This window comes from Lissotriton helveticus, chromosome 12, assembly GCF_964261635.1.
Source record: "Lissotriton helveticus chromosome 12, aLisHel1.1, whole genome shotgun sequence".
Classification (NCBI taxonomy): domain Eukaryota; kingdom Metazoa; phylum Chordata; class Amphibia; order Caudata; family Salamandridae; genus Lissotriton; species Lissotriton helveticus.
Window position 1 is genome coordinate 302,555,164 of NC_136073.1, and position 26,100 is coordinate 302,581,263.

Below are 26,100 nucleotides of genomic sequence, written 5' to 3' on the forward strand. Positions count from 1 at the left end.
TCTGGGATGCAACTGCCTATTTGCCCAGTTGGGTCTGCATCTACTATGGTTACTGCAGGTCCTCCCTGGACTGGAAACATGCATCGTGCTCACTTTGCCACTGGATTTAAGCTACCCTGGCTGATGAGGGGTGTTACCCTGAACCTGGTCCCAGGATGCTTGTTTTCGGTCCAGGGAAGACCTGGCTTGGCAGTTTGGGCTGGACTGTTCCCATGGCTGGGTCTGAACTGGGGTGGCGCAGTGAGCTAAAGAATGATGATGGATTCAACCCAGATCTGTGACTGGGGGTGAGTGTCTGAAACGTTTCAGCGCTCCGTCCATCAACTTAGTTTTCACATGTATAGAGACTGGCCCGCCTGGCCTGCTTGGTAGTCTTTGGGACAGACTTCATTCGCTTCATCTTCCACATTGGGAGTGCAGCTGTGCAGTCTGATGTGCTCAGGAAGAAATAGACTATTACATACCTGCAACACACCAGGGTGCGTGTTTGACTTGTGAGAAAAATTGAGACTGCATCTCAGTTGGATTCATGTTTTACCTGATAACTGGGAGGGTTAAGCCATCAAGGGCTCTTTCACCTTGGTGGGATTAGCTCCAAGGATCTCGGAGTGTAGCACCACAGGGGGGAATTGCACTCAGGATCACTAATCTCTATGCTAAGTTGGACTATGTAGAATTTAGTACCCTTGTGTGATTAAAAAGTGCTAAGTTCTTTTTGTTTTTTAAAGACCAGAACTAGACTGGATATTGTAGTTATGTCTGTTGGTTGCTTGTTGAGAGCTGAGCTCTGGAATCACGCACTACTTCTTTGACTGTTCACACTCATTACCCTTTAAAAGTCATGTGTGGAAGGGGGTTGCACTTAGCCCAGTTCACAGAGGCAAACAGTCACCGTTGAGGCCAAGTAGAACCTGCCTGCCCACTGGCCCAGTCGAACGGGGTTTTAACAACCTTGTATCATATTTTAGTCTATTCTTTCGATGTATGTTTGATGACTTCTCAGTAGTTGACATTTTGCACTATGTTGCTTCTGTATGGCCTCTGGAACTTTTCAGTGTCTTGTGCAGTGCTGCACACCGCAAATCGTACTTTCGATCTGTTTCAGCTTAAGTTTTTTTTTTAATTTACTGAACTTTCCAAATTCTGCAGCACAGGGTAAATTTGTGGTAAATTCGTAATCACGCTGTTAACACTGTAGCTGAGGAGTTCTGTGATTCAAGAGGTTGTGGTGCATCAGTTTCTAACTCAGTCGCCTCCTGCAGTAAGCTTTTACTGCTCAACTTCACTTTGCCTGGAGAGTCCAGTGTCTAAAGGTAGTAATTGGGTTTGCCAGTGGAAATGTAACAATAGTTTTGGCTTTTGACACAAACAATGTTGCCCACTCTTCATAGAGCTCCGTAACCACTGACTAGAACTCCAAGATCAGGCCTCACACTTAATTGTAGTTCTACTTACTGTAGTGGCATTTAATGTAATTGTCATGCAATTAAATTCTGATATACACTTTCTCTCTAAAAGAGGCATTCTCACCTTGGACAATGGTATATTGTTTTCAGCTTCTTAGGTTTTGTGTCCCTAATTGTGTATGTAAACTGCATTTCAGTTAAGAGAACTGTCTTGTGACCTAATCGTTTCTTAAATGTACTTGTATATTTCAGTGTAGCAGTGGGCTAGAGACAAGTGTTGAACTTGATAGAAAGGAGCAAGAACCCAGCAAAAATTATGTTGAAGATATAGCTAATGAAGCTATTAACCTGCTATGGAATCTGTGGTAAGGTAATGGTGTGTGTAAGTTTTTTCTTTTGATTTGACCTGTGTTGAGGTTACAAGTTAGCTAGTATTGTTATTTGCTACTCCACTTTCCATGTCATTAATGCTGACCTGATTTTACAGCTGCAAAACTGTTAGAAATCTCTAGGAGAAAAATGCCTGTTGGGTGCAGATTCACAACTCTTGTGAAGTTGCCATTTCATTTTATTCCACTCCTATTTGCTGAAGAAAACGACACAATAACACCTCAGTCCAGGTTTGAAGTGAATGTTTGGATCTCTGAGAATTAATTGTCCAGTTATAGTTTTCGTGCCTCCAAATAAGGCCTAAATTCATTCACTAATGGAAGAATTAAGACCTTTGACTCGATTTAGAATCTTAATGCAGTGTGTACTAGTGTCCTCGTTCTGGAATGAAGCAAACACTTAAATGGCTGCCAGATATGTTTGAAATAATGCTAATGTGCATCTGAATCGGGTAATGGTGAATGTGGGACTGTTGGTACTGTAAACTTGGACAGGAGTAAAATTTCCTGGGGTTACTGGAAGCAAAATGCACCAAGCGTTAGCTGAAGTGCCTGTGCTCTTTGCATACCAGAGAATAATAATGGCTGATATGATGCTTCGGTTTCATATTTGATAATGCCACACCCTCGCTCACATACTAAAAGCCATCATCTTTTTGTTGCACATTTAGTGAAAGTAGCAGCAGAGCAGTCTCCCTGTTCAACAAGGAATGTTGTCTGGACCTTGTACTACGATGTCTGAAGAAATTTCCTACAAACGTAGAATTGGCAATTTCAGCAGGTATGTGTATAGTGTAATGTGTATATTTAGTTAATTTATGTGCATTTGTAAAGCGCATTAGCACTCACTAGGTTATTCTGATGCTGAATAGGTGGTGTGTACCTAGCTCTACCTATTGTAAGTTGGTTAATTAAAAAGCATTTTCTTCATCTTCTTGCTGAATTAAAGAAGAGAGGAGGAGGTTCTGATGTGGAAAGGGAGGCTGTTCCGCTCTTTAGAAGTAATTAAAGAGAACGCTCGTCCTGAACATGTTCTGTGTATGCATTGGATGGTTGCTTGTAGGAGTCCTGCAGAGCAACAGTGTATGGCTGGATGGTTGGTGGAAGATGTGACTGTTCAGGTAGGTCGGGCATGAGTTGTGGAGTGCCTTAAATGTGTGGGTGCCTTGAATGTGTGGGTGAGGAGTTTAAATTGAGCACTTTTGTGTACTGGAAGCCAGTGTAGTTCCTGAGGTGTGTTGTAATGTGAGTTCTGTTTGGGAGGTTGAGTATGTGCCTGTCTGCCGAGTTCTGGATGAGCTATAGCAGGTGTCTCTAACCAGTAGCGCAGGAGCTACTGGTAGCTCACCAGCACCCTCAAAGTAGGTCTCAGAGGTGAAGCCAAACCAATCTGATCTCAGGGATTATGTGTATATTCAAGAAGGCAGCACTGCTCGTTTCATTACCCGTAAGAGTTACAGAGAGCCAAACCAATGGCAGTATCTCTTGATAACGCTCAAACACACACTCTGTTGGCCTATCAATCAATCAATCAGGGTTTTATAGAGTGCACTACTCACCTGTGAGGGTCTCAAAGCACTGTGGGGGGGGGGGGCATTTGGGCAGCTCCGGTCATTGGAAAAGCCAGGTCTTGAGGCTCTTCCTGAATGCTTTCAGTGTAGGGCCTTGTCTGATGCGGAGGGGCAGTTTGTTCCAGTGCTTGGCCACGATGTAGGAGAAGGATCTACCTCCTGTTCTGGCTCTGTGGATGCGGGTGATATCGGCCAATGCCTGTTCAGCAGAGCTGAGGTTTCTCTTGGAGGCGTAGAAGAAGATTCTTTTGTTGAGGTATTGGGGTCCGGTGTTGTGGAGGGCTTTGTAGGTGTGTGTGAGCAGCTTGAAGGTCCCTCATTAGGTCTCGCCTGTCGATGCGCATGCGCATCGAGCAAGCGAGACTATAGGGGCTCATCGACTCTTTATCTAACTTGCAAGGAATCGTGGCGATTCCTTGCAGTGCCCGTGACTTTTAAGCTCAATGCGCATGTGCATTGAGCTTAAAAGCGCGTGCACAGCCGCCCGCATTCCTCCGACACCTTTGAAGTGAAGCTTAGCTTCACTTCAAAGGCCCGGCTTCTTCACACCCACATGCCGCTCTGCCCCGCTCCGCCCCCTCCCCTGAGTCATCCTGCCTGCCCCTTCCCGCCGTGTCGCATTTCTCCTCCCCCCTCCCCTCTCTTCCCTCCGTCTTGTTTCTTTTGGCGATGTTCTTGTTTGTTTAAGCACGTGAGGTTTTGTTAGCTGTCCCGATGTTTTATAGCCTTACACGTCTTACTCGCCTTTAAATCTGTAAGCAGACACTCGTTGTGTCACGTATTCAGCGCGGCTGCTGCTTGGGATCATGTGTTTTTTTTAAAAACAAGCAATTTAGTTATAGAAAGAGGAGGGCTCTATATGCTTTGTAACCTGTGTCGGACGTATTTCGCATGTTTGCTGCTTGGGATCAGGAGTTTTTTTGAGGACAATATGCTTTTAAACGTGTTGTACCCCCTGAATATAACTATTGTAGCTGATGCTAATTGAAAAGGATCGAGGAGGCTGCGCTGTTACAATCTAAATAGCAAAGTGCTCGAAATTATTATTAATGTGCAGCGCTACTCCGTGTGATATTTTGTTAGCAATCCCGATGTTTTATAGACTTTTTGGTAAAAAAAAGAAAGACGAGTGCCTTACTCGCTTTTAAATGTGTAAGCAGACACTCGTTGTGTCACGTATTCAGCGCAGCTGCTGCTTGGGATCGCATGTTTTTTTTAAGAACAAGCATATTTTAGTGGGCAGGCACAGGAGTTATTTTTACAATTCAAGCAGCGCTAAACATTTATGTGTGAGGTAATATACGGAGCTAACTAACAAACAGCACTTACGTTTATTACATTCCTAGCTATGGTATATTACAGATTTGCACTTTAAAATGTAAGGTTTTTAACTGTTAAACGGTGTGCGTCTTTATGCAGGTTTACTTATTGCCAATTTCACCCGTAGTTGTAACCGTGCTTTTTATCAGCACTATTTACATTACCTAAAACATATTTGTTTTGTTAGCACGGAATGATGTCTTTTTTGTACTGTGTATGATGTGCACAGATACAAAGCTACGCGCACAGAGGTAGCTAAAACTGGATTTGGTATCGTTGCCGCCACATCCCTTCTGATTTAGCATAAATGTAGTTTAAACCGCTGCCATGCAACTGAGGAACCGGTTCGGCTCTCTGGGAAACGCGGGCTCTATTGGTGCTGCACACCGGTTGGTTATTTAAACTATAGTATTTTCACCTCCTGCAATTGTGTTTAAAAATGTTTGGCATCCCGACAACATATGTCTACACCCTGTGGTATAACATACATTTTAAGTAGAGCTATGGCTGTGCATTGCGAACACGCCACGGTGATCTGTTTATTTTTACAGCAGAGACTGATGTTTTACGCATAAGAGCTTTTTATATTTACAAGTAAAATCCGTAGTACTGCTAGCGAAGAGCTCTGCAATAGGACTATTTAGTTTAAAATAAGCAGTCCGTGTGCGTGATAATTAATAAAAAAGAAAACATATAAATGTAGAAAACAAGTATATGCTATATAATAGTGTACTCCTTTGCCCTGTGCGTTTTGCACATGTGATACGTAATGCAAAGTAGCTTGCATGGCATGCTTTCTTGAGCACAGACGCACATCTTTATTGCGCTTCCTGGAGATAAGCATAAGTTTTATATTATGCTTTTGGTCCACCATAAAATTAATTGTGTTCTCTTTAGAAGTGGAGCTGGGGCGTGGGTTTTATCACTTTTCTCGCCGTTTGTTTACAAACCTGTTGCAGAGGTTAGCTGCATCTGGTACTTTGTTATAAATGTTGCGTTAAAGATGTATTGTGCGATAAATGTAGGCCTTATTTTCCTATGTCTTTTAATAATTGTGTATGCTTGGTATATAGTATTATACAGCTATTTGTGGTTTAACTGTATAGTTAAAAAAAATACTGTTACAGCTTAAACAAAATATTGCAGAGGTTATGAGGGATTTTTAAACGTGTGGAATTTATCTAAAAAAATCTAGAGCCCCACACTCCTTTAAACCTGTAAGCAGACACTCGTTGTTCAGTGCATACAGCGCGACTGCCACTTGGGATCCGATGCTGTCTTTAAAGCATCAAATGTAGCTTTTAAAAACGGGGCCCCACACACCTGTCAACCCATATGCAAACACTCGTTCTGCAGCGCATACAGCGTGCCTGCCACTTGGGATCTAATGTTGCCTTTAAAGTGTGTCATTTAACCTTTAAAAAACGGGGCCCCACATGCCTTTCAAACCATAAGCAAACACTCGTTGTGCAGCGCATGTAGCATGTCTGTTGCTTACAATAAAGCAGCTCCCAGCTATGCATAAGTGGTTTTATTAATTACCCACCACATTATCACTCAGCACCACCACAGCACCACTCAGCAGCACCACAGCATCACTCAGCACCACCACAGCACCACTCAGCACCACCACAGCACCACCATATTATCATTCTGCACCACCACATTATCACTCAGCACCACCACAGCATCACTCAGCACCACCACAGCATCACTCGGCACCACCACAGCACCACTCAGCACAACCACAGCACCACTCAGCACCACCACAGCATCACTCAGCACCACCACAGCACCACTCAGTACCACCACATTATCACTAAGCACCACCACATTATCACTCAGCACCAACACAGCACCACTCAGTATCACCAAAGTATCACTCAGCACTACCACAGCACCACTCAGCACCACCACAGCACCACTCAGCACCACCACATTATCACTCAGCACCACCACATTATCACTCAGCACCACCACAGCATCACCCAGGGCCACCACAGCATCACTCAGGGGCACCACAACATCACTATGCGCTACCACAGCATCACTGAACGCCACAGCATCACTCGTCGCCACCACAACGTCACTCCGCGCCCCCACAGCATCAATCTGTGCAACCATTCAACAACAACTGGTTCAAATATGTTCTCTCAATGTTTCAAGCTTTATTACAAATGTCACAAAAAGATGTTAATTTTTCACTTCTGTTCTTGGATTTTTGTCACAATAAAATACACTGAACATAATCTTCACAAAGGTTATTTACAAAAGTTTAAGCTATTGCCATTATAAATTACAATAACTTTTATTTAAGTATTAATTATAAAAAAAATAAAAGCCATTGTTATTTGTAATATCAATACATCTAATTCACGTAAATACAACACTTATTGCATTACAAATGCTATAGGTGTCACATTTGCGAAAGTTATAACTATTGGCATTGTAAATGACAAAGCTATTAATTTAGCTATTTTCAAAACCAACACATAAACAAAAAATGTGTCATTTACAATCCCCATAGCTCAAACTTCCCTAATGCGAGACCTATTGCATTGCAAATGCTTGTTTTTCAAGGAGGAGCCAGTGGAGGTCCCGTAGGTGCTGGGTGATGTGGTCTTGTCGTGGGATGCTGAGGACGAGTCTGGCTGTAGCGTTCTGGACGGTCTGGAGTTTGTGGAGAAGAGATTTTTTGATTCCGGCATAGAGGGCATTCTGGTAGTCCAGCCTGCTAGTGATGAGTGCATGGGTGACGGTCTTCCTGGTTTCGGGAGGGATCCATTTAAAGGTCTTGCAAAGTATGTGGAGGGTGTTGAAGCATGGGCAGAATAGGGTGTTGGCCTATGGGTTTGTCACATGAACCATCTTTATCCACTTTAAATCTACCTAAGAAGGAGATTGGCCATGTTATATGCCCTACTCTATCAGTCACACCGTGTGTGACATCAAAGAATAGTGGGAGCAGTAACCAGGGCTGACCCACCAAAGTGAGTGACTGCAAGAACTAGAGTGAAAATTTGTTAGTTGGGAGCATGATCAACCAAAGAGCTGAGAGAACAGAGGATGCATCCAGGGCAGAGAAAATTAGAAGCATCATATTCATTTTTGTGTGGGTGTGTGACATTGTGTCCTTCCCTCATAAACAGTGTTGCTTCCTTAAAGCTACTCCTAGTGTCAAGGGCTGCCAAATATGTTTGCTGGTCCCCATCATTAGAGTATTATCTCTGACGCAATTGTGCTCGTTCATGGTATGATTGTGCCATTGCCATAATATTACATCCTTGACTATTTTGGGCATACAAGTCTAGTAATTACATACTTGCTGCCATCACTGACATATTAAGAGCATGCCTGGCTTGCTTTTAGCCATTCCTGACAGAGTGGCAACCGCTTCTCCCATAATGATGTCATAACGGATATATGTTGGGCATCCCACTTTGGCACAGTAGTAGCCCTGGTTTAATGGTGGGCATTATTAGCATAACAGATGCATTAATAGTGTTATGGTGAGCAAGCATGGCCTATGATTCTAATTCGTGGGTATTTGAAGCAGACTTTGTCCATCGCTGGCATTTTTACATGGCGGTACTCAATGAAAACTAAAAGCTGATGTTTAGGGACTGTGTATTTTCTAACAATGAAAACTGATTTGATTTTTTAAAGAAAAAAAATATGCGTTTTCTGAAAAGGTTTTTCTTTTGGAAAATTGAGCTTGATTGCAGGAAACTGGTTTTGATCGTACAATATGTGTATTTTAAAAAAACTAATATGCTAATTAAGTCTTAATTATTTACAACAAGGGGTGGTGAGGGACAGTCTCTGAATTAAGCAGAATACTCTCACCCAGTCAAGAGATCAGGGCTAGATCCAACACCGTTTTTTAGCTCATTGCACCATCCCAGTTTCAGAACCTGGCTGTATGCAAATTAGTCTGTTCCTGTCCCAGTGCAAGATGGGAACAGGGCAAACCAAACTACAAAAGCCAATTCTTACACTGGGAAGGAAACAAGCTTCCGGGGACCGGTTTCTGGCATTACAGCCGTCTTCGGCCCGGCTTGCTTGAATCCTGATGGTGCAATGAGCAAGGGACTGGGAAGCTTGTTTCCTTCCCAGTGTAAGAATTGGCTTTTGTAGTCTGGTCTGCCCTGTTCCCATGATGCACTGGGCCAGGGACAGACTAATTTGCATACAGCCAGGTTCTGAAACTGGGATGGTGCAATGAGCTAAAAAACGGTGTTGGATTTAGCCCTGATCTCTTGACTGGGTGAGAGTATTCTGCTTAATTCAGAGACTCTGTCCATCACCACCCCTTGTTGTAAATATTTTTGTCCACCCTAAGCGTGGAAGGGTATACTCAGATGTGAGTCCCTTGCTCATTGCACCATCAGGATTCAAGCAAGCCGGGCCGAAGACGGCTGAAATGCCAGAAACCGGTCCCCGGAAGCTTGTTTCCTTCCCAGTGTAAGAATTGGCTTTTGTAGTCTGGTCTGCCCTGTTCCCATGATGCACTGGGCCAGGGACAGACTAATTTGCATACAGCCAGGTTCTGAAACTGGGATGGTGCAATGAGCTAAAAAACGGTGTTGGATTTAGCCCTGATCTCTTGACTGGGTGAGCGTATTCTGCTTAATTCAGAGACTCTGTCCATCACCACCCCTTGTTGTAAATTAAGTCTTAATTAGCATATTAGTTTTTTAAAAATACACATATTGTACGATCAAAACCAGTTTCCTGCAATCAAGCTCAATTTTAAGGTTTTTCTTTTGGAAAATTGAGCTTGATTGCAGGAAACTGGTTTTGATCGTACAATATGTGTATTTTTAAAAAACTAATATGCTAATTAAGACAAAATATTACAATTCTAAAACACATTTAAAGTTGTTAGCTGAATGATAACTCAATTTGAGTTGGGGAGACTTACTACTGTGGTAGTACCCTTTGTGGCACACAGCATGTGATGATTTGAATTTTACTTGATTATAAGCATTCAATATTGATAAACATTTTTCTAGCATTCTCCTTATAACTTCATCTGGAATTTTTGAGTAGTGACTCCTGATAAATCTTTCTTAGGGTGGTCATAGTGTAATGTTAATACATATCCGCATTTTACAGTGATAAAATATGCCAGTAGCTCGGCAGGACTTTCCTTGAGCAGAATTAGCTCTCACTACAGAAAAGGTTGGAGACCCCCGAGCTATAGTCTTTGAGTTGCTTGGTGATCCTGGTATAAAGGAAGTTCCTCTAGTACAACTTGACGGTGACTGGGGCGTGAGTGACAGTTTTTCTTGTGCTGCTTGTGAGCATCTGGATTTGTTCCTCCGCTTCTTCAGGGTGTGGAATCAGGATGTAGTGATGGCATGAACTTGTGCAGACGATAATTATTCCAAGATTCCTGGCATGAGTTGTGGATGCGAGTACAAATCCGGCCAGCCACCAGTTGGAGTCCCATGGTGAGGTGTTCCTGCCAAACATCACTACTTCTGTCTTGTTCGTGTTGAGCTTGAGATAGTTGGCTTTCATCCAGTTTGCAACTACGGTCATGCAGGTGGTGAGCTTGTGTTGAGGGTGATCCAGCGGTAAATTCACGGTAATTTCTCAATGAAAAACCACATTTACCTTTATTTTACTGCTGAAAAGGTGCCACTGTGTATCACCTTCAGGAGACTTTACATAAACATGAAAAATCTAAATACAATCAATATTTAAGCCAATAAAGAGAGTTGGTGAGTATTTTTAAAGGGTTTTATTTTCTTAGTTAAAAGTTGAGCTTTTTCTGACCCTTTATTCATTAGTCAAATATCAATCAGGTTACAGAATTTGGAAAACAGGTAAAATAGAATTAATACAGAACATATTGTAGGTTGCATACAAAGAGTTCAGGAAAATATAATTCAAGAGTGAGTTTTGCAAGGCTAATTAATAATTGGCAAACATCTCCCATAAAGAGAAATAAATGCATAAGACCAATCTTTTCAAAACTAGTTAATTAGTCAAAGCATAAACTTGGAGTTTTAGCATCTAAATCTAAACCTTTCTATCAGCTGTACTCTCTGCCCTGGTCTGTTCAATCTGCCTCTCTGTGCTCCACAGAGGGAGACAGCCCACCCTTCTCAAGACCAAAGAGGAATGTGATCTACCTTGCCAAAAATATGACTTGTAAGGCTAGCCTATGCCCCCCACCTCCCTCTCTCTCCTCGGACGTAATCTCCTCCCAGACTGCATCCGCGATGTTCACGTACCCAACCCACATGATGTCGGATCTCATCTGCTTCTTTTCCTCTCCTCCCTCTCAGACTAAGGCTTAAAGCAGACACGCCCCCTATGGAGTTATTTTTATATATTCTTGGCTGACTATACAAATAATGTTGCAGGTTTCAGTAGACACTTGCACTGTGATTGGTTAGCATAGATGACATGAGGGTCTCGCCATCCTGTTCTCATTTGCAAATCCAATCCATACCAGTTTTAACAAAGGAAGCGTTCATGCTTAATACAGTCTTATGTTTCACCATCCATAATTATACAAATATGCAACATTAAGGCAGAAAAATGTATCCGTCAATTTCCTTCTTCCTTTCACATCACACACAGGAATGATACTTTACACAAACACTGGTACATTGGCACGATAACGAGAATGTACAGTTCATTGTGGCCTTGACTCATTTCTCCACTTGAGGCAAGCTGGTTCTGCGTATGCGCCTCATTTCAGCACAATTCTCAGCCATGCTGGATTCTTAGGCAGCCATTTTATGGTGGGTCCATAAACAAACACAAAAGAGTATTAATTTATGAAAATAAACCCATTTATGTTTACCTCCCCCCATACTAGTACGCTGTATTAGTTATTACCTAGCAAACGCTATTAGTTTAAAGCAGCTTTTCTATTATTTGTGCACCTCATGCAAAAGTGTAGCAATGTACAACACCGCATAAATATGCACCAGTGCACATTTTCAAAGCGCACACAGTTAATACATACTCCTAGCAACATGCTCTAATGTTATAGATAAAGCTATACCAAAGGGGATGATGGGCGGAGAGTTTGATCAAATCAAATACTCACCCCCAGTCAACTGATCTGGGTTTAATCCATTATTCTTTAGCTCACTCCACCACCCCTAGTTCAGACATGGCCATATGGAAATCAGTCTGACCCTGTGCCTCATGGGAACAGTCCAGCCCGAACTGCCAAGCCATGTCTTCCCTGGACCGGTAACCAGCATCCTGGGACCGGTTTCGGGTTCGGGTTCATAACCCTCATCAGCCAGGCTATCTTGAATCCAGTGGCAGAGTGAGCAAAGGACCCATGTCTGGGCATACCCTGCCAACTTAGGGCGAACAGAGCGTCCGTCCATCATCCCCTTTGGTATCGCTTTGTTCGCCCTAAGTTGGCAGGGTATGCCCAGACGTGGGTCCCTTGCTCACTCTGCCACTGGATTCAAGAAACCTGGCTGTTGAGGGTTATGAACCCGAAACCGGTCCCAGGATGCTTATTTCCGCCACGTCTGTGACAAACCCAAAGTTGGTGTGCCTGTGGTGTCTGGAGTACGATCACGCCTCCAAGCCGGCAGGCAATGCAACGCACGAATCCTCAGAGATCTAGGTCCCGGTCAAGAGGAAGGTCCCAGAGCTGCTTCAAGTATACCAAGTCCTCTTCGTCCCACTCGAGCTCATCAGGACAATCTGGTAAGAGGCCCAAAAAGCCCTTAAAGGAACCTTGGCGTTTGTGGGCTTGTTCATGGAACCTGGGCCGGCTCCGCGACTCACTGCTTTTCCGGGAGACAGAGCGAACCCTGCTTAAATGAAAGGATTTTAGGAGTCCATGCGCCTAATGTTTGTGCGGCCTGACCCCTCTTGCATGCCTTTGGCCCCCGCAGGCCCGGGGGTATGGGGGGTGCATTGGGTTCTACTCCAGCCCCTCCCACCATGGATCCGGAGATTTGCTGGTTGTGCCACTGCAACCTTCCCAGAAGCTGGTCCTGACGCTGATGCTACCAGAGACACCAGCCCTATTCTAATCCCAGAGAACACTGAGCCGGAGCTGCGTCAACCAACACAAATTCCACGACTGGTTATAGGTCCTTCCCTGACCCTTATTCGGAGATGCTAGGTCACTAGACACTTAATAATACCAGCACTACGATCAGGAGATTGACTGGTATGAGGAATTGGGTGAGGCCAGTTACTTCTTCAGATACTGGTGTCACCCCATTTCCCCCCCACCCTGTGGCTCGGAGGAGGGAGCATTTTATGCAGTGGTGGTGTAGAGGGCGGCTGAGGCCCTTGGCCTTTAGCTACCCTCTGTGGCAGTCAAGACTAACATCTTGACAGAGGTGCTACAGCCAGGAGCTCCCTTCTCAGAACACTTGCTCCCATTGAATGAAGCCCTTACAGACATACTATTGGCAACAGGATGCTCGCCACCACCCTGCTGCGGGTGACCCAAACTTTCTCACAACCCACCTCACCCTGGCGAGCTTGGTATGCCATGGCATGTTCCCAGCCGCGCTTCCCTGGACAGGGAATCCAAGAGACAGTTGAGGGCAAAAAATGCTTTTCTTCCGCCATCCTTGCCTTCCCGTCCATAAACACTGCATGCTTATTGGCGCTGTATATACTGGACAAAAGTAAGGTACAGTGTGCACAGAGTCCACAGTCCCCAGAGGTTTGGCAGAGGCTAAAGTTAGGTATAACCCTACTCTCTAAAGTGGTAGCTTGGTCGAGCAGTAAGGCAGTATCAGAGGACAGTGTAAAGCACTTGTACACACTCAGTCAGCAAATGGTCTCACACACACACACACACACACACACACACACACACACAAGAACTAAACTCTAGGCCAATTGTTTTGTATCAAAATATATAGTTATTTTATTTTAGAACCATCTCCTGTAAACAGTTGAGTAAAAGCGTTTTGGTTACAATAGTGATTTTTAAGGAATATTTGTATTTTAAAAGAATTTCCAAGTGAAACCAGTCCATGTTACCTTATGGAAGAAAAGTGAGTTATCAGCTTTTGGGTAAGTACTCGACTGGCAGAATTAAGGTTCTGGACATAGACTCCGGGGTCTCTCAGGGTCAGGTAGGTACAGTTGGTTCACCTTCAGCGGCACAGGGGCAGCCGGGTGCAGAGGTAGTTAGGCCCAATGTTAACCTACGAGAGGCAGAGGACCTTTGGGTGGTGGCTGCTGGCAAGCAGGCCACACGGCTGTGGGAGCTGGGCTCCTGGTCACTTGCTCCGGGCAAATTTGGAAATAGATTAGGACAAAGGTTGCACTGCCAGGGGCACTCGGGCGGCTGGGTGCAGGGTGCTTTTGAGCCATCTGGCGCTCAATGTTATTCATTGGAAAACTTGGAAGATGAACAAAGGCTGCAGGCTCAGGGACAGAAATTCTTCAGGAGCGACCAACACTTCAAGGGGTAAGTTGGGATCCTGGAGGATAGATAGGCACCCAGGAGTTGGGCACAGGGGGCCATGGGGCGCCGTGGGGTGTCTTTTGACGTCGGGAAATCTTTCCCTCTGCTGGTCATGGTTGGAGGGGTCCCTTGTTGTGAGGGGTCCCTTGTTGTGAGGCTACAGGCGTCGCCTGGGTCATAGAGGAGGGTCCTGGGGCACTGGATTTCAGGTCCCAATCGCCGGGGGTATGTCCTTTGGGTCTTTGTCCACGCAGGCACAGGCCGGGCTCAGCGGGTGCAGAGGTTGCTGGATTCACGGTTCCCGGCAGGCACCAGGGGTGTTACTTTTTGAGCCGAACCACTGCTGTGGGAGTCCCAGTCTTGGTAGAGTCTGAAGGCAATCCGGTCCTACGGGGTTTTTGAGGTTGCTGACCACGAAGGCGCTGGAGTTTCGCAGGAGCAGGTTCAAGGATCAACAGACCGGTAGGGCTGGGGCCAAGTAAGTTGGTGTCCTCCTTGTTAGCAGCTGCACAGCAGGTCTTCTGGTTTCTTGATCTTCTTGCTTGTTTTAAATCTGGATCTGAGGAAGGAAGGTTCAAGGTGCCCCTAAATACCAAAATTTGGGCAGTTACAGGTCGGGTGAGGGCAGGGACCAATGGGTCCCTGTCCTGGGGTGAGTACACACCCTATCCTGCTCCTCTCCTGTGGGAGGGTGGCAGTAGCCTATCTCTGATTGGGCAGGGCTCCCCATCCTCAAGATTGTGAGAGCCCGGAGATGTGCTTCACCTCGCCTCCCCCACCTGAGGAGTGGGGTTGACAGAGCCTGGCACACCCCCTTTCCTTCCTTGGGGTTTTGCGCCAGTCTCCCCACCAGAGTGGGGGTTAGAATTGGTGGGGGCCAGTTGCTGAGTACAGCAAGTGGCCTGGAGAAGCTCACAAAGGTGGCATGCCTTTGAAGCTTACCCTGCCCATCCTGGGGGAGGAGACCTAGCACCTCACCCAGGACATTTATTGTTGCAGGTCCAGGAGAGCGGATGGCTCTCTACCCAGGGGTCCAGCAACATGTCTGCTGTGTGGCAGCCTAGGCAGTCTCTCAGACAAGACGTGGATTGTAGGTTAGGTTCAGGGGACAACTCTAAGTTGTCCTCTGTCGTGCATTTGGCATTCAATCCCACACTGGCATCAGTGTGGGTTTAAGGTGCTGAGAAGTTTGATATCAAACTTCTCAGTCTTCAGTGTAGCCATCATGTTGCTGTGGAGTTCGTGATGACAACCTCCCAGCACCATATACTCTTAATGGTAACTGTTAGAACCGGCTATTTCTGGTAGGCTAAGGCTGACGCCAAAGCCAGGCAGAAACCACCATTCTAGTCAGGGCAAGGAAGTCACACGCCAAGATAACCCCTGCTCACCCTCTAGGTAGCTTGGCACGAGCAGTCTAGGCTAAACTCGGAGGCGATGTGTAAAGCATTTGCGCCAGCGCACAAAAGCAACAACATACTAGGCACACCACAAAAGAGACTCCACACAAGGTTATATTAAAAATAACTTTTGTATTGTCAAAACATATCAGATAGAAATCACACCTGTACATTGTGCCAATCTGGCACGGCAATATTCACAAGGGATTATTTACAAGACAGGGCCACATGGGCCACTGTCAGAGTCAACACTTCGCAGATATAGAAATACTTGTCAGAAATTAGAATAAAAGTATATAAACTTCACTGTAACACAAAGTAACAGTTATAGATCACATCCAGTAACTACTGGGAACAGGTAAGTACCACCTACGCAACCCTAACCCCTTAAGAGACTGTCACGCAGGGGACCAGGACCTCACTAGGACCACCTGTACTAAAAAGAACAACCACCTAAGTATCACACAGCATTTAGGGGTCTAAGCAAGAACACATTACCCATGATGCATGAAACACATTCAGAGGAGTAGTAAAGGAAACACCTAATGTATAAACCTACACATTCAGCGGTGTTAAGAATAAAGCACATGATGCAATACAAATACATTCAGAGGTACCATAATACTACAATGGCGCAAAAGTCACATGATGTCTAAAAACATTCAGAGGTGCAGGAATAAGACATGATGCAAGAAATCACATTCAGAGGTGCAAATAACCATACAATTGCGCAAGACCTACATAAGCCACTACCTGTGGCAGTCCCTAGGCCAACTGGCCGTGTTGGGGCTAGAACGCCCTGAGTCTCAATGTCAGGGGCCTAAACGATGCAGGTGCCCACTACTTGCTGGGCACCTGGGAACACTCACAAGGGCCTAAACGCTGCAGCTGGCACTAAGTGCTGCGCAGCTGTGACTGGCCGGGCACCTCTGTGCCATCTCTATCCCTCTCAGGGACCCCCTCTCCATCTTGCGCCTAAACGGTGCAGCTGCCCACTAATTGCTGGGCAGCTGGAGAATCAAAACTGCGCCGGGGCCCTCACTGGCCCTAGAACAAAACTGCGCGAAAGGTTGGAGCCACACAGGCTCTGAAACAGCTGTGGGGCGTTGGAGCCATCTGGCTCTAGAAATACTTCTGCCCCCAAGTCCTCCGTGGAACTTTCAAACAACTGGCCTGTAAAAACAGTTTCAATAGGGTCGGGGACAATCGATATTTGCCCGGCGGTATTGCCTCTGTGACCCCCTAGTTATTTAAAACAATGAAGAGGCAGGCGCTGGAGACTGGAAAGCAGGAAACAAGGTTTTTTTATTCTCTCCGGAGGAGAACACAACGAAACGGACAGAAGGTATCGTTCTGAGGTGCTCTAACTGTATTTCTGAGGCCTGGCCTCTTATATCCACATTTATGACTTTATTGCAGATTACACATACATGTTTAAAGCTTTGATGTGCGGAAAAGACATTCTCGGAACTCCCCTTTGGGCCCGTTCCCACACACATTTACAGTTTAAGTCCCCACCCTAGTCACAACAGGTGATGAGCATCGCGCAGCTGGATAATCCGCCGATTCACGGAATGTGGGGAGTCTGATCGGGTCTCATGGGGTGGGGGGCTTTGATCAACCCGGGGATTCTTTGATGGGGGAAGCTTTCTATTGTACGGGGAGGGGCAAGGATGGTATCGGCAGAGCTGGGTGTCGGCTTGGGAACGGGGAGGACAAAACGGGCTCACGGGGAAAAAGGGGGTTTGCATCTAAGGGCCGGAGATCATGAAAGGAAAGCAGGGAGGTGTCGCGCTGGGAACAGGATGAGGGCCGGGGGCAGAGCAGCGCCGAAGAGGGGTTTATGACTCAAGGCAGGTGCAAGCAGGGGGTGGTCAGCGTGCAGGCTTAGTGAAGGCAAAGGGCTATGTCAGGGGCCAGCGGCATGCAAAAGGGTTCGTTCTGATCGGGGCATCTTAAAATGGCGGGCGCGCACGACAAAAGTGTGGCATCAGGGGAAAAGGCAAGATGGCGCAGATAATGTTCACCAAACCGCACTAATTTTCCACAGTCCCCCCTTTAACATATTCAAGACATCTTGCTGGTTCATTTTCTACTCGGGTCTATTGTGGTGGGCATGGGAAAGAAACCGGTAGGAACCCTAGAAAAAGAGTTGTAAACAATACATTTTGAGGTTTCTAGTTTTTAGGAGGTGCACCTATTTGATAAACTTTGATAAATTTGTTCAGCAGGAAAGTCATAGGAATGAAATACAAAAAACGGCGAGCAGCAAGTACATATCATAACGTGAACTGGCAGGTTAATACATATTTCAGATTCGGTTTGGAGCAGGATCAATACAATGGCGGCTGGGAGAGAAATGAGGCAAAAACGGTGATTGAGGATGTCAAATGTTCGAAGTTTACGAGTTCTCATTGTTCTTTGTGGTCTTTCGTTGGCGCTGTTGAGCACCGGCGGTGGAGCTACAAGTCCAGCTCTGTTCTAAGTTCTGCGTTGCAGGGCACGACCCTTTCCTCGCGTTTCTGGTCGGAAAGGTCCTTTTCGCCCTGTGTCCTTTGAGGTGATTGTCAGAAAGTTCCGATGGAAGAAGAGCGTTCAAAACAGTCCATAGGGTAGGTCAGAGGAAAAAAAGGGGGATGGAGCAAGGCCAAATTAGGAACAAACTAGGGGAACGAGAGACTTCAAATAGGCGGGCGTGTGACGGAATTCAGAGAGCGGGGACTTGTCGACAGGCACTGGACGTCGAGCAGGGGCATCAGGTCGACCCTTTCTTTTCATGCTGTCGAAAACAGTGCCTCGTCCTGCAGCTCTTTTCAGTCGTGGTCTCGCCTTGGCTAATGTCGCAGGTGTCCCTTAGTCTGCAGTCAGGCCTCGTGCTCCCACATCCGGTCCTTCTCTCCTCCAACGGCAGTACCCTTAAACAAGTTTGAAAAGACAGTCTTTTAGAAAAAATTTGCGGATGAAGATAATCAAAAAAAGTCTATTTCTCTCCCAGCTCCAGGCAAAGAATGAAAATGTCCGTTATATTTAACGTTCACAACTGGCATATGAATGACCGGTGGCGGACCTGTTGGATTTACTATGACTTTCCTTCATAATCATTTATTACAGGCATGACAGTTCATCTGATGGTAACCCACCTTCGGGAGACAAATCTGGCAAAGATATGCCGTTCTCTAGAGTTTCACATTTACAAAAGGGTACAGTGAGTCGTCAACATGGTACTACACAGGTATTTTGCTGAGAGACGAACATGGCTAAACATTTCCTTTCTATCGGTGCATCCTGTTTTTCAACTACTGCGGGGTTCATTTTGACGATTTCTTTACCTTGGTCTAGTCTGTTAACCTTGTAAAACATCATTCTGGGTCCTACGTAACCTTTTACAGCCCGGTTACTTAACTAGGAAGGACAGGGGTTTTATGGGAAACAACCAGGGACATAGACAGGGGAGGTAACGGGGGTGATCGTTTTTCTGGTTTGGGTATTGCGACGTTTCGGGGAGGGGAGGGTCGCGTATTCTGAGGTCCTTGTTTTATACTATAGGAGCCGTTGACATGTAGTTCCCTCATTTCGGGCCAGATTAGGGAACCTCTGTCGTCTTACCTGTCCTTTCCCTTACGGCCCAACCTGGGTTCATTGACTTCTATCGGAAAAGGAGAGGTAATGACGCGGCCTCAGGGTGATTGTATTAAAGACAAGCGTTTGTGCAAATACTGACGGTATTTGAAGCCAATTAGGTGGTGTGCTAGGGGTGGCAATCTGCCAATTTCGGGGCTAACCACTCGGAAGAGTGGTAGTGCAAAAAAAATAGAGAGAGAGAGTGAGAGAGAGAGAGAGAGAGAGAGAGAGAGAGAGAGAGAGAGAGAGAGAGAGAGAGAGAGAGAGTGCAACGGCAGGCTAAATAGTACACGTGCAACGGAGAGGGCGGCAGTGCATTCAAGAAAGGCTATTTAGTGCATTACACAGTAAAGGGTATTCACGAGTCCACGGTAGAATCTTGTAATCATGCAGTTTGAGCATTAGACAGGGTAGAGGGGACGTGCTTTGAGAAAAGGAAAGAAGAAAAAGGAGGTACCATTTTGTCGCACTTTCTCGCATTCTCGGTCCTTTGACCAGTTGGGTCAACGCCTCAGTCACACACACACACACACATTCCCTCACAGTTTCGCATCATACGTAACGTGGGTTCATTCGTCCGGTCTGGTTTAAGGGTGATCACTTTTTATCAGGTTGTGCTAATTTTTCGGGTTTGTTCGATACGTGAGTAGTTTGCAGGCGTGCTTAGACACCACCCTGCGGCGCTAGTCCGTTTCGTGTATTTAGACATGGCTAGGTCTCAGATCTTCGCCACACCTTGGCCGTAATCTCTGATGTAACCTGCAGAGGGAGGAAAAGAGGGGGGGGTGGGGGAGACAGCATTCGCGCGCATTCAAATACATGGATTCATAAGTCCTTTACTTACCTCTTACTCGTCTTTCCTCCTTGGGGCAGGGTCCCCGGGGATATGGTTTTCGGAGTCGGGGGGGGGTAGTGTGTTCATGTAGGGCGTGTGCGGGGAAACATAAAAAGGAAACCAGAGGGGCCTAGTGCGAGGTATCTAGTCAAAGGATATATCTCACTATCGGGATCCTTAAACCTCTTTCAACGCCGTGGCGTTCTAAAGTTCTTCGGTTCTTGGGTCCCTGCTACTTTGGAACGTTGTACTTTACAATATTTACATTATTTCATTTCACCCTCCTTTTACATTCCCTCATTTACACCATCCGTTTTACCCATCCTTGGAAGTCACGGTCTTCCTCTACGCGAGAGTTCATGAGTCAGTCGCGTACTTTTAAGTCGGAGTGTCGTGTTGTCGATCCGATCCGTCCTCCAGGGCTGGGCAACCATCTTCCTTTAACCTTAAAGAGAGAGCAGAGTAGGGTGCACAGAAAAAGAACTTTCCTACCCATCCCATATTGTTTTAAAATAAAGCATGCAATACCCGTCCATAGTTTCAAAGACTTTATTTTGCAAATTCATTTCAGCATATGGATTAGGAGGGTGTGGTCGTATTTGGTCGGTCGTGGCAATGGCTAAAGTGCGTACAGTGGGGGGGGTGTCGTTTGCAATAGTAAAAACATCGGAAAGTTTTACTCATTCATTTGTAAGAGACTAAAACGTCTATTAATTGGCTGGGGGTTCGGGGGCATATATTTTCATAATTTAGAAACATAATCATAACAGTTGTAATCAGATTTCCTATATGCATACCGTACGTATGCATCGTAAATGAGGTTTACATCAGTTATAAAAATATAATACATTGTATATTCGTAATCAACATTTGTAACGGGGATCTTTTCATACTGTTCGTCGAGTGAGCTCTCCTTGTCTTTTCTAGCCAAGTGTACAAAGGATCACAAAAATCTCAGAACATCAAGTTTATATTAGTGCAAAGGAACACCACGAGGTGTTCGTAAGTTCCGATTGATACCAGCGCCATTTTGGGCGGGGCCGGCACAGTCCGGAAGCAGCATCAGGGGGAAATGTTTCCATTACTGGCAGTTTGGACCAGAGTCCTTTTCGGCAGTTCTAGAATTCACGCTAACAGAAGGTGTGGCAATGTCATGTTTGTTTCGTTGGCGATCGAAGCAGCCGTCCCTTACCGGAAACCTGCAAAGGCCGAAGGCTCCGCCGGGGACCTTTGTATGATCTTCAAGGCTGCGGAGATGCTGTCGGAGATGGGGGCTCGTGCTCCATGGGACAAATGTTCGAGTTGTATGGCTGGCCAAAGTTACTCTAGTGGCCGGGGCCCGCCTTCCAGCGGATCCAGACGCCATTTTGAGGCCCTACAGGGGCCACTCTCGTCGAGTTTGCAAGAATGGAAGAGACCCTTCGGAGTGAAAGGAAGAGGTCCCTGTTTTGTGAGAGCGGGACGTTCAGCTGGGGTGCAGCTGTGATGCCCCCACCTGGGGGGGCGAGGGAGACTCGTTCACATCGTCTCCTTCTCCCGGTGCACTCCATGCCGCTCCTTTTCATCGCCCCGCATGAAGGCCTCTCCACATCCGGTGTTCCCCAAGTGCCACCATTGTACGTTCGGTGCTGCGCAAATACTGGGGTGCCACCATTGTGTGTTCGGTGCTGCGCAAGTACTGGGGTGCCACCATGGTGTGTCCGGTGCTGTGGAAGTATGGGCACCATCGCCTGACTGGGGGTGTTCGGCGTCGGGCTGGGGGCTGGGAAACCTCCTACCGGTGGAGGTGGGAGAGGCTCGTCCGCGTCGCCTCTCCCTCCCAGCCCAACTTGGACAGATTGTTGTGGAGGTACGTGCAGGACATCCCGCCGTCCAGGACTGCTGCGGCTGTGACGGAAGAGAAAAGGAAGAGGTGCCTCGCTCTCCTCTTGACATGTGGCGGGACTACCTTAGTCTTTCCAGGCCCGTTGCGGCCGGCCAAGGAGACATGTGGCGGGACTACCTGCAAATGCCCAGGCTGCGGGCTCCTGCCTCTCCTCCGGCTCCCCCATACGTTAAGATTTCCTGACCAAGAGTTGGCGGCGGGGCTCGCCTTATATGGGTTGCCGTTGGTTGGGCGTAGCCGTAACCCTGCCCTACTTTGGAAGGTTCCAGAAGGGGGGGGGGCGAATGTTCTGTTTGACTTTCATTTTCTACAGTTTATCGTTATTATTCCTTGTTTGTTGTGTTAAATTAAAAGTTCAAGTTTATTAATGGTCTACGGATTTTGTTTTATCATTTCTTTCTTTCCAGGTTGCTTTTATGCTAAGTTTCTGCTAACAGGGGTCGAGTAACACGGAAACACGTGTAGAGGGATGACGCAGATTTGTACATTACATACACACGAACTCAGACGGGGGGGCAGTACAAGTACGACATACAAAGACCCAAGACAAATATAAAAACAGTTATTGGTCATAATTATCTCTTTCCGTCTGTGAATTTTAAACGAGGCTGGGTTCCCGTCTTGACATTGCCCGACCTAGGAGAACTTGATCATGCCGCTGAGATTTTCCTGGCGAAATCTGTGCCATCGGGCATAATCAAACGTGGTAGTTCTGTCTGGTCTGTCTATGTAAGTCGGGTTCTTCTCTGTCTCGCGCCTTTTCTCGTACTGTCGGTCTGTCGTTCTTGTCGGCCCTTTGCCTTTACTCACGCTCAGTAGAGTCGGGCATTGGGCTTTCCAGTGTCCGACATACCTACAAAAAGCGCATTGGTCTGACCCTAAGTCTGGTCGTCCTTTGTATAGTGTCGGGGGATAAGTTGTGGGTAGCGGTGTCCTGGGGTTGTCCTGTCGGTATATTTCCCTACTTGGTTTATCCTCGTCTTTTCTCTGTCGTCTCGTAGCCTCTCTGCGCCACATACCGAGACTGTCGAGCATAATTGGCGTCGTCTTATTATTTCGAAGGGCTATTTCTAACGTTTCTATTTTATCAAGGTCAAAGGATCCTGCCAGTGGCCACTGTTTGTCTTGGCTATCTTCGGTATACCTGTGCCATAATTTATTATAAGCTATGGTGACTAACCCATAGTTTATGAACATGTCCTTATTAGGGGTGCCTTCTAGTGGAGCCATATGGTCCACCTCTAACACCCGGTCCGGGCTAAACAGGCTATTTATCAATGGGGAGAAGACAGACATGACGGCTCGTAACGAGGGACTAAAAAGTCAGCACTGCCTATCTTATCACTAGGTGCAAAGACTAGACAGAATATTTCTATTCTACGTTGTTTGCAGGTAGTGAATACCTCATGGATCCAAAAGACCAACAAAATAACAATGGGGAGAATGAGTAGGACCGCAAAGATCTGCGTTACCTACCCTTTTCACTATCTGCAAAAAGGATGGTCTCTTCCCTGCTTGCAGACAGAGAATCTCCAGGAAACAATAGTTTGTGAACAACAGTTCAGTTTCAAGCAATTATTGAGTGGGGGAGAAAAAGAACAAGCACGGCTGCTACCCTACTTATCCTCCACTGCTTGCAAAGGGAGAGAGAGCCTGTTGCTTCTCCGTTTGCAGACAGTGAATCTCTAAATAAAAATAAACAAGGCAATACTAGTATTTTTGAACAATCAAGCAATCAAAACAAATTCTTTCGCAACTTGTCGTGGCAACACGACCTTACCCGGACCATGTGGACAGTTTCCTGTCTTCCGAATCCAGCGCCCGATCGTCCTCTTTTTCTCGTATTTCTCACGGCACTCCTGATGGTTCCCAGTCAGGACCGTAGATCACTCGAGAGAGGTCTGTTCGGAACTAGTGAAGTTCGGATGATCGGCTGCCAGACGAGGGTCTATTGGGCAAGAGCTCTCCCGATCGTTGCAGTCGTTCACTCTGTCGTCGGGACCTCTCCCACTGGATCCACGAGTCGCTGATGGGCCCCACGCTTGGGACGCCAATTGTAAAAACAGTTTCAATAGGGTCGGGGACAATCGATATTTGCCCGGCGGTATTGCCTCTGTGACCCCCTAGTTATTTAAAACAATGAAGAGGCAGGCGCTGGAGACTGGAAAGCAGGAAACAAGGTTTTTTTATTCTCTCCGGAGGAGAACACAACGAAACGGACAGAAGGTATCGTTCTGAGGTGCTCTAACTGTATTTCTGAGGCCTGGCCTCTTATATCCACATTTATGACTTTATTGCAGATTACACATACATGTTTAAAGCTTTGATGTGCGGAAAAGACATTCTCGGAACTCCCCTTTGGGCCCGTTCCCACACACATTTACAGTTTAAGTCCCCACCCTAGTCACAACAGGTGATGAGCATCGCGCAGCTGGATAATCCGCCGATTCACGGAATGTGGGGAGTCTGATCGGGTCTCATGGGGTGGGGGGCTTTGATCAACCCGGGGATTCTTTGATGGGGGAAGCTTTCTATTGTACGGGGAGGGGCAAGGATGGTATCGGCAGAGCTGGGTGTCGGCTTGGGAACGGGGAGGACAAAACGGGCTCACGGGGAAAAAGGGGGTTTGCATCTAAGGGCCGGAGATCATGAAAGGAAAGCAGGGAGGTGTCGCGCTGGGAACAGGATGAGGGCCGGGGGCAGAGCAGCGCCGAAGAGGGGTTTATGACTCAAGGCAGGTGCAAGCAGGGGGTGGTCAGCGTGCAGGCTTAGTGAAGGCAAAGGGCTATGTCAGGGGCCAGCGGCATGCAAAAGGGTTCGTTCTGATCGGGGCATCTTAAAATGGCGGGCGCGCACGACAAAAGTGTGGCATCAGGGGAAAAGGCAAGATGGCGCAGATAATGTTCACCAAACCGCACTAATTTTCCACAGGCCAAAGCAGAGCCACACAGGCTCCGAACAAATATGCCCCCTGAGCCTAGCAGGCTCTTAGAACAACTGTGGGGTCGTTGGAGCCCTCCCTCGGGGGCACGACATCAAGCACCTGGCCCCCGAGCCTCTCTGGGCTCAAAACACACACAACTGCGGGCGGGGAGTCCCTCTCGGGGGACTCAGTCCAAAAATGCCCCACGATGCGGCCGCTGGGCTGGCAACCCAATGCCCCCTGGACGTTGGAGCCTTGCTGGCTCAAAGCACGCAATGCCCCATGGCCTTACTGGGGCTCCATCCTACGTTGGGGCGACCCGCTGCCAACCGGGGCCGCCCTTCCCGTACCACCGCCTCTATGTGGGAGCGGTCCACTGCAGTTCGGGACCGCTCTGGACCTTGTGCCCCCCTGGTACCGCCAGCAGCATCACGGAGCCCCCAGCCCTCTCACTCACCGGGCTGTCTTTGGCGGGGCTCCTCTGCTGGGCTCTCCTTCGCCGGCGCTGCTCTCCCGGCTCCTCTCCTCAGCCGGCCGGACGTCCTGTCTCTGCAGGGCTCCCTCGGCACACGGGAGCCCTGTCACCCGGCCGCCTCGTCTCCTCGTCTCCTCGGGGCTCCCTCAGCCGAGAGGAGCCCCGCGCACGGCCACCATCTCCCGCGCCTTCCTTTCTTCTTCCCCGGACTGCGGGGGCGGGACTTCTGGCCGGCCGCGCTGGGATTGGCCGGCCGGCCAACCGCTTCCGGGTCGCTGTGGGCAGCGCAGCGGCCCTTCTCCTTTAGGCAGGCAGGCGGGGGCTGATTCCTTTTATGGGCCAGATGCCGGGTGGGCACCGGCCATAGGAAATAAAGCGCTTCCAAGCGCTAACGAAAATGAGCAGAGCGCTACCAGCGCTATAATCGGCAATAAAGCGCTCCTAAGCGCTATTGTCCCAGTGAAGCGCTCACAGGCGCTAAAGAGAAGAAACACAGCGCTCCCAGCGCTAGAAGGACAATAAAGCACTCTCTCAGCGCTAGATGCAAATGAAGCGCTCCCTCAGTGCTACAGGGACAAGTCCAGCAAAGTCCTTCAGGGGATACAGCAAAGTCCCTCTAGGGTAAAGCAAAGCCCCCCATCCTTCCAGGACAGGCAGAGGGGTCCCCTAGAAGTCCTCCAGGCATCCAGGGGCTGGGCAGCGCCCACCCCTGGTAGATTCAAGTCAGCCACAGGAACAAGACAAGAACATTTTGGAAGGGGACACAGCCCCTTCTTATACACAGAAAAGGCTTTGAAGTCTTTTGAAGTCTTTGTGTAAGCGAGCCCTAAGCCCTGGGTGTATCTGGT

The 26,100-nt window shown here is 47.3% G+C and overlaps 1 protein-coding gene across 3 annotated transcripts in view; it reads left to right on the top strand.

Moving 5' to 3' along the window:
* Positions 1-26,100, top strand: part of HEATR3 (HEAT repeat containing 3) — a 191,783-nt gene that overhangs the window by 38,981 nt on the left and 126,702 nt on the right. For 2 of the 3 annotated variants that reach the window (XM_078671370.1, XM_078671369.1), the window contains exons 4-5: positions 1,659-1,771; positions 2,467-2,576. In XM_078671370.1, coding sequence (XP_078527496.1) covers positions 1,659-1,771; positions 2,467-2,576 — 223 coding nt within the window. Of the gene's footprint in view, positions 1-1,658; positions 1,777-2,466; positions 2,577-26,100 lie in introns of all 3 variants that reach the window. The other variant, XM_078671371.1, reaches the window with a different exon arrangement.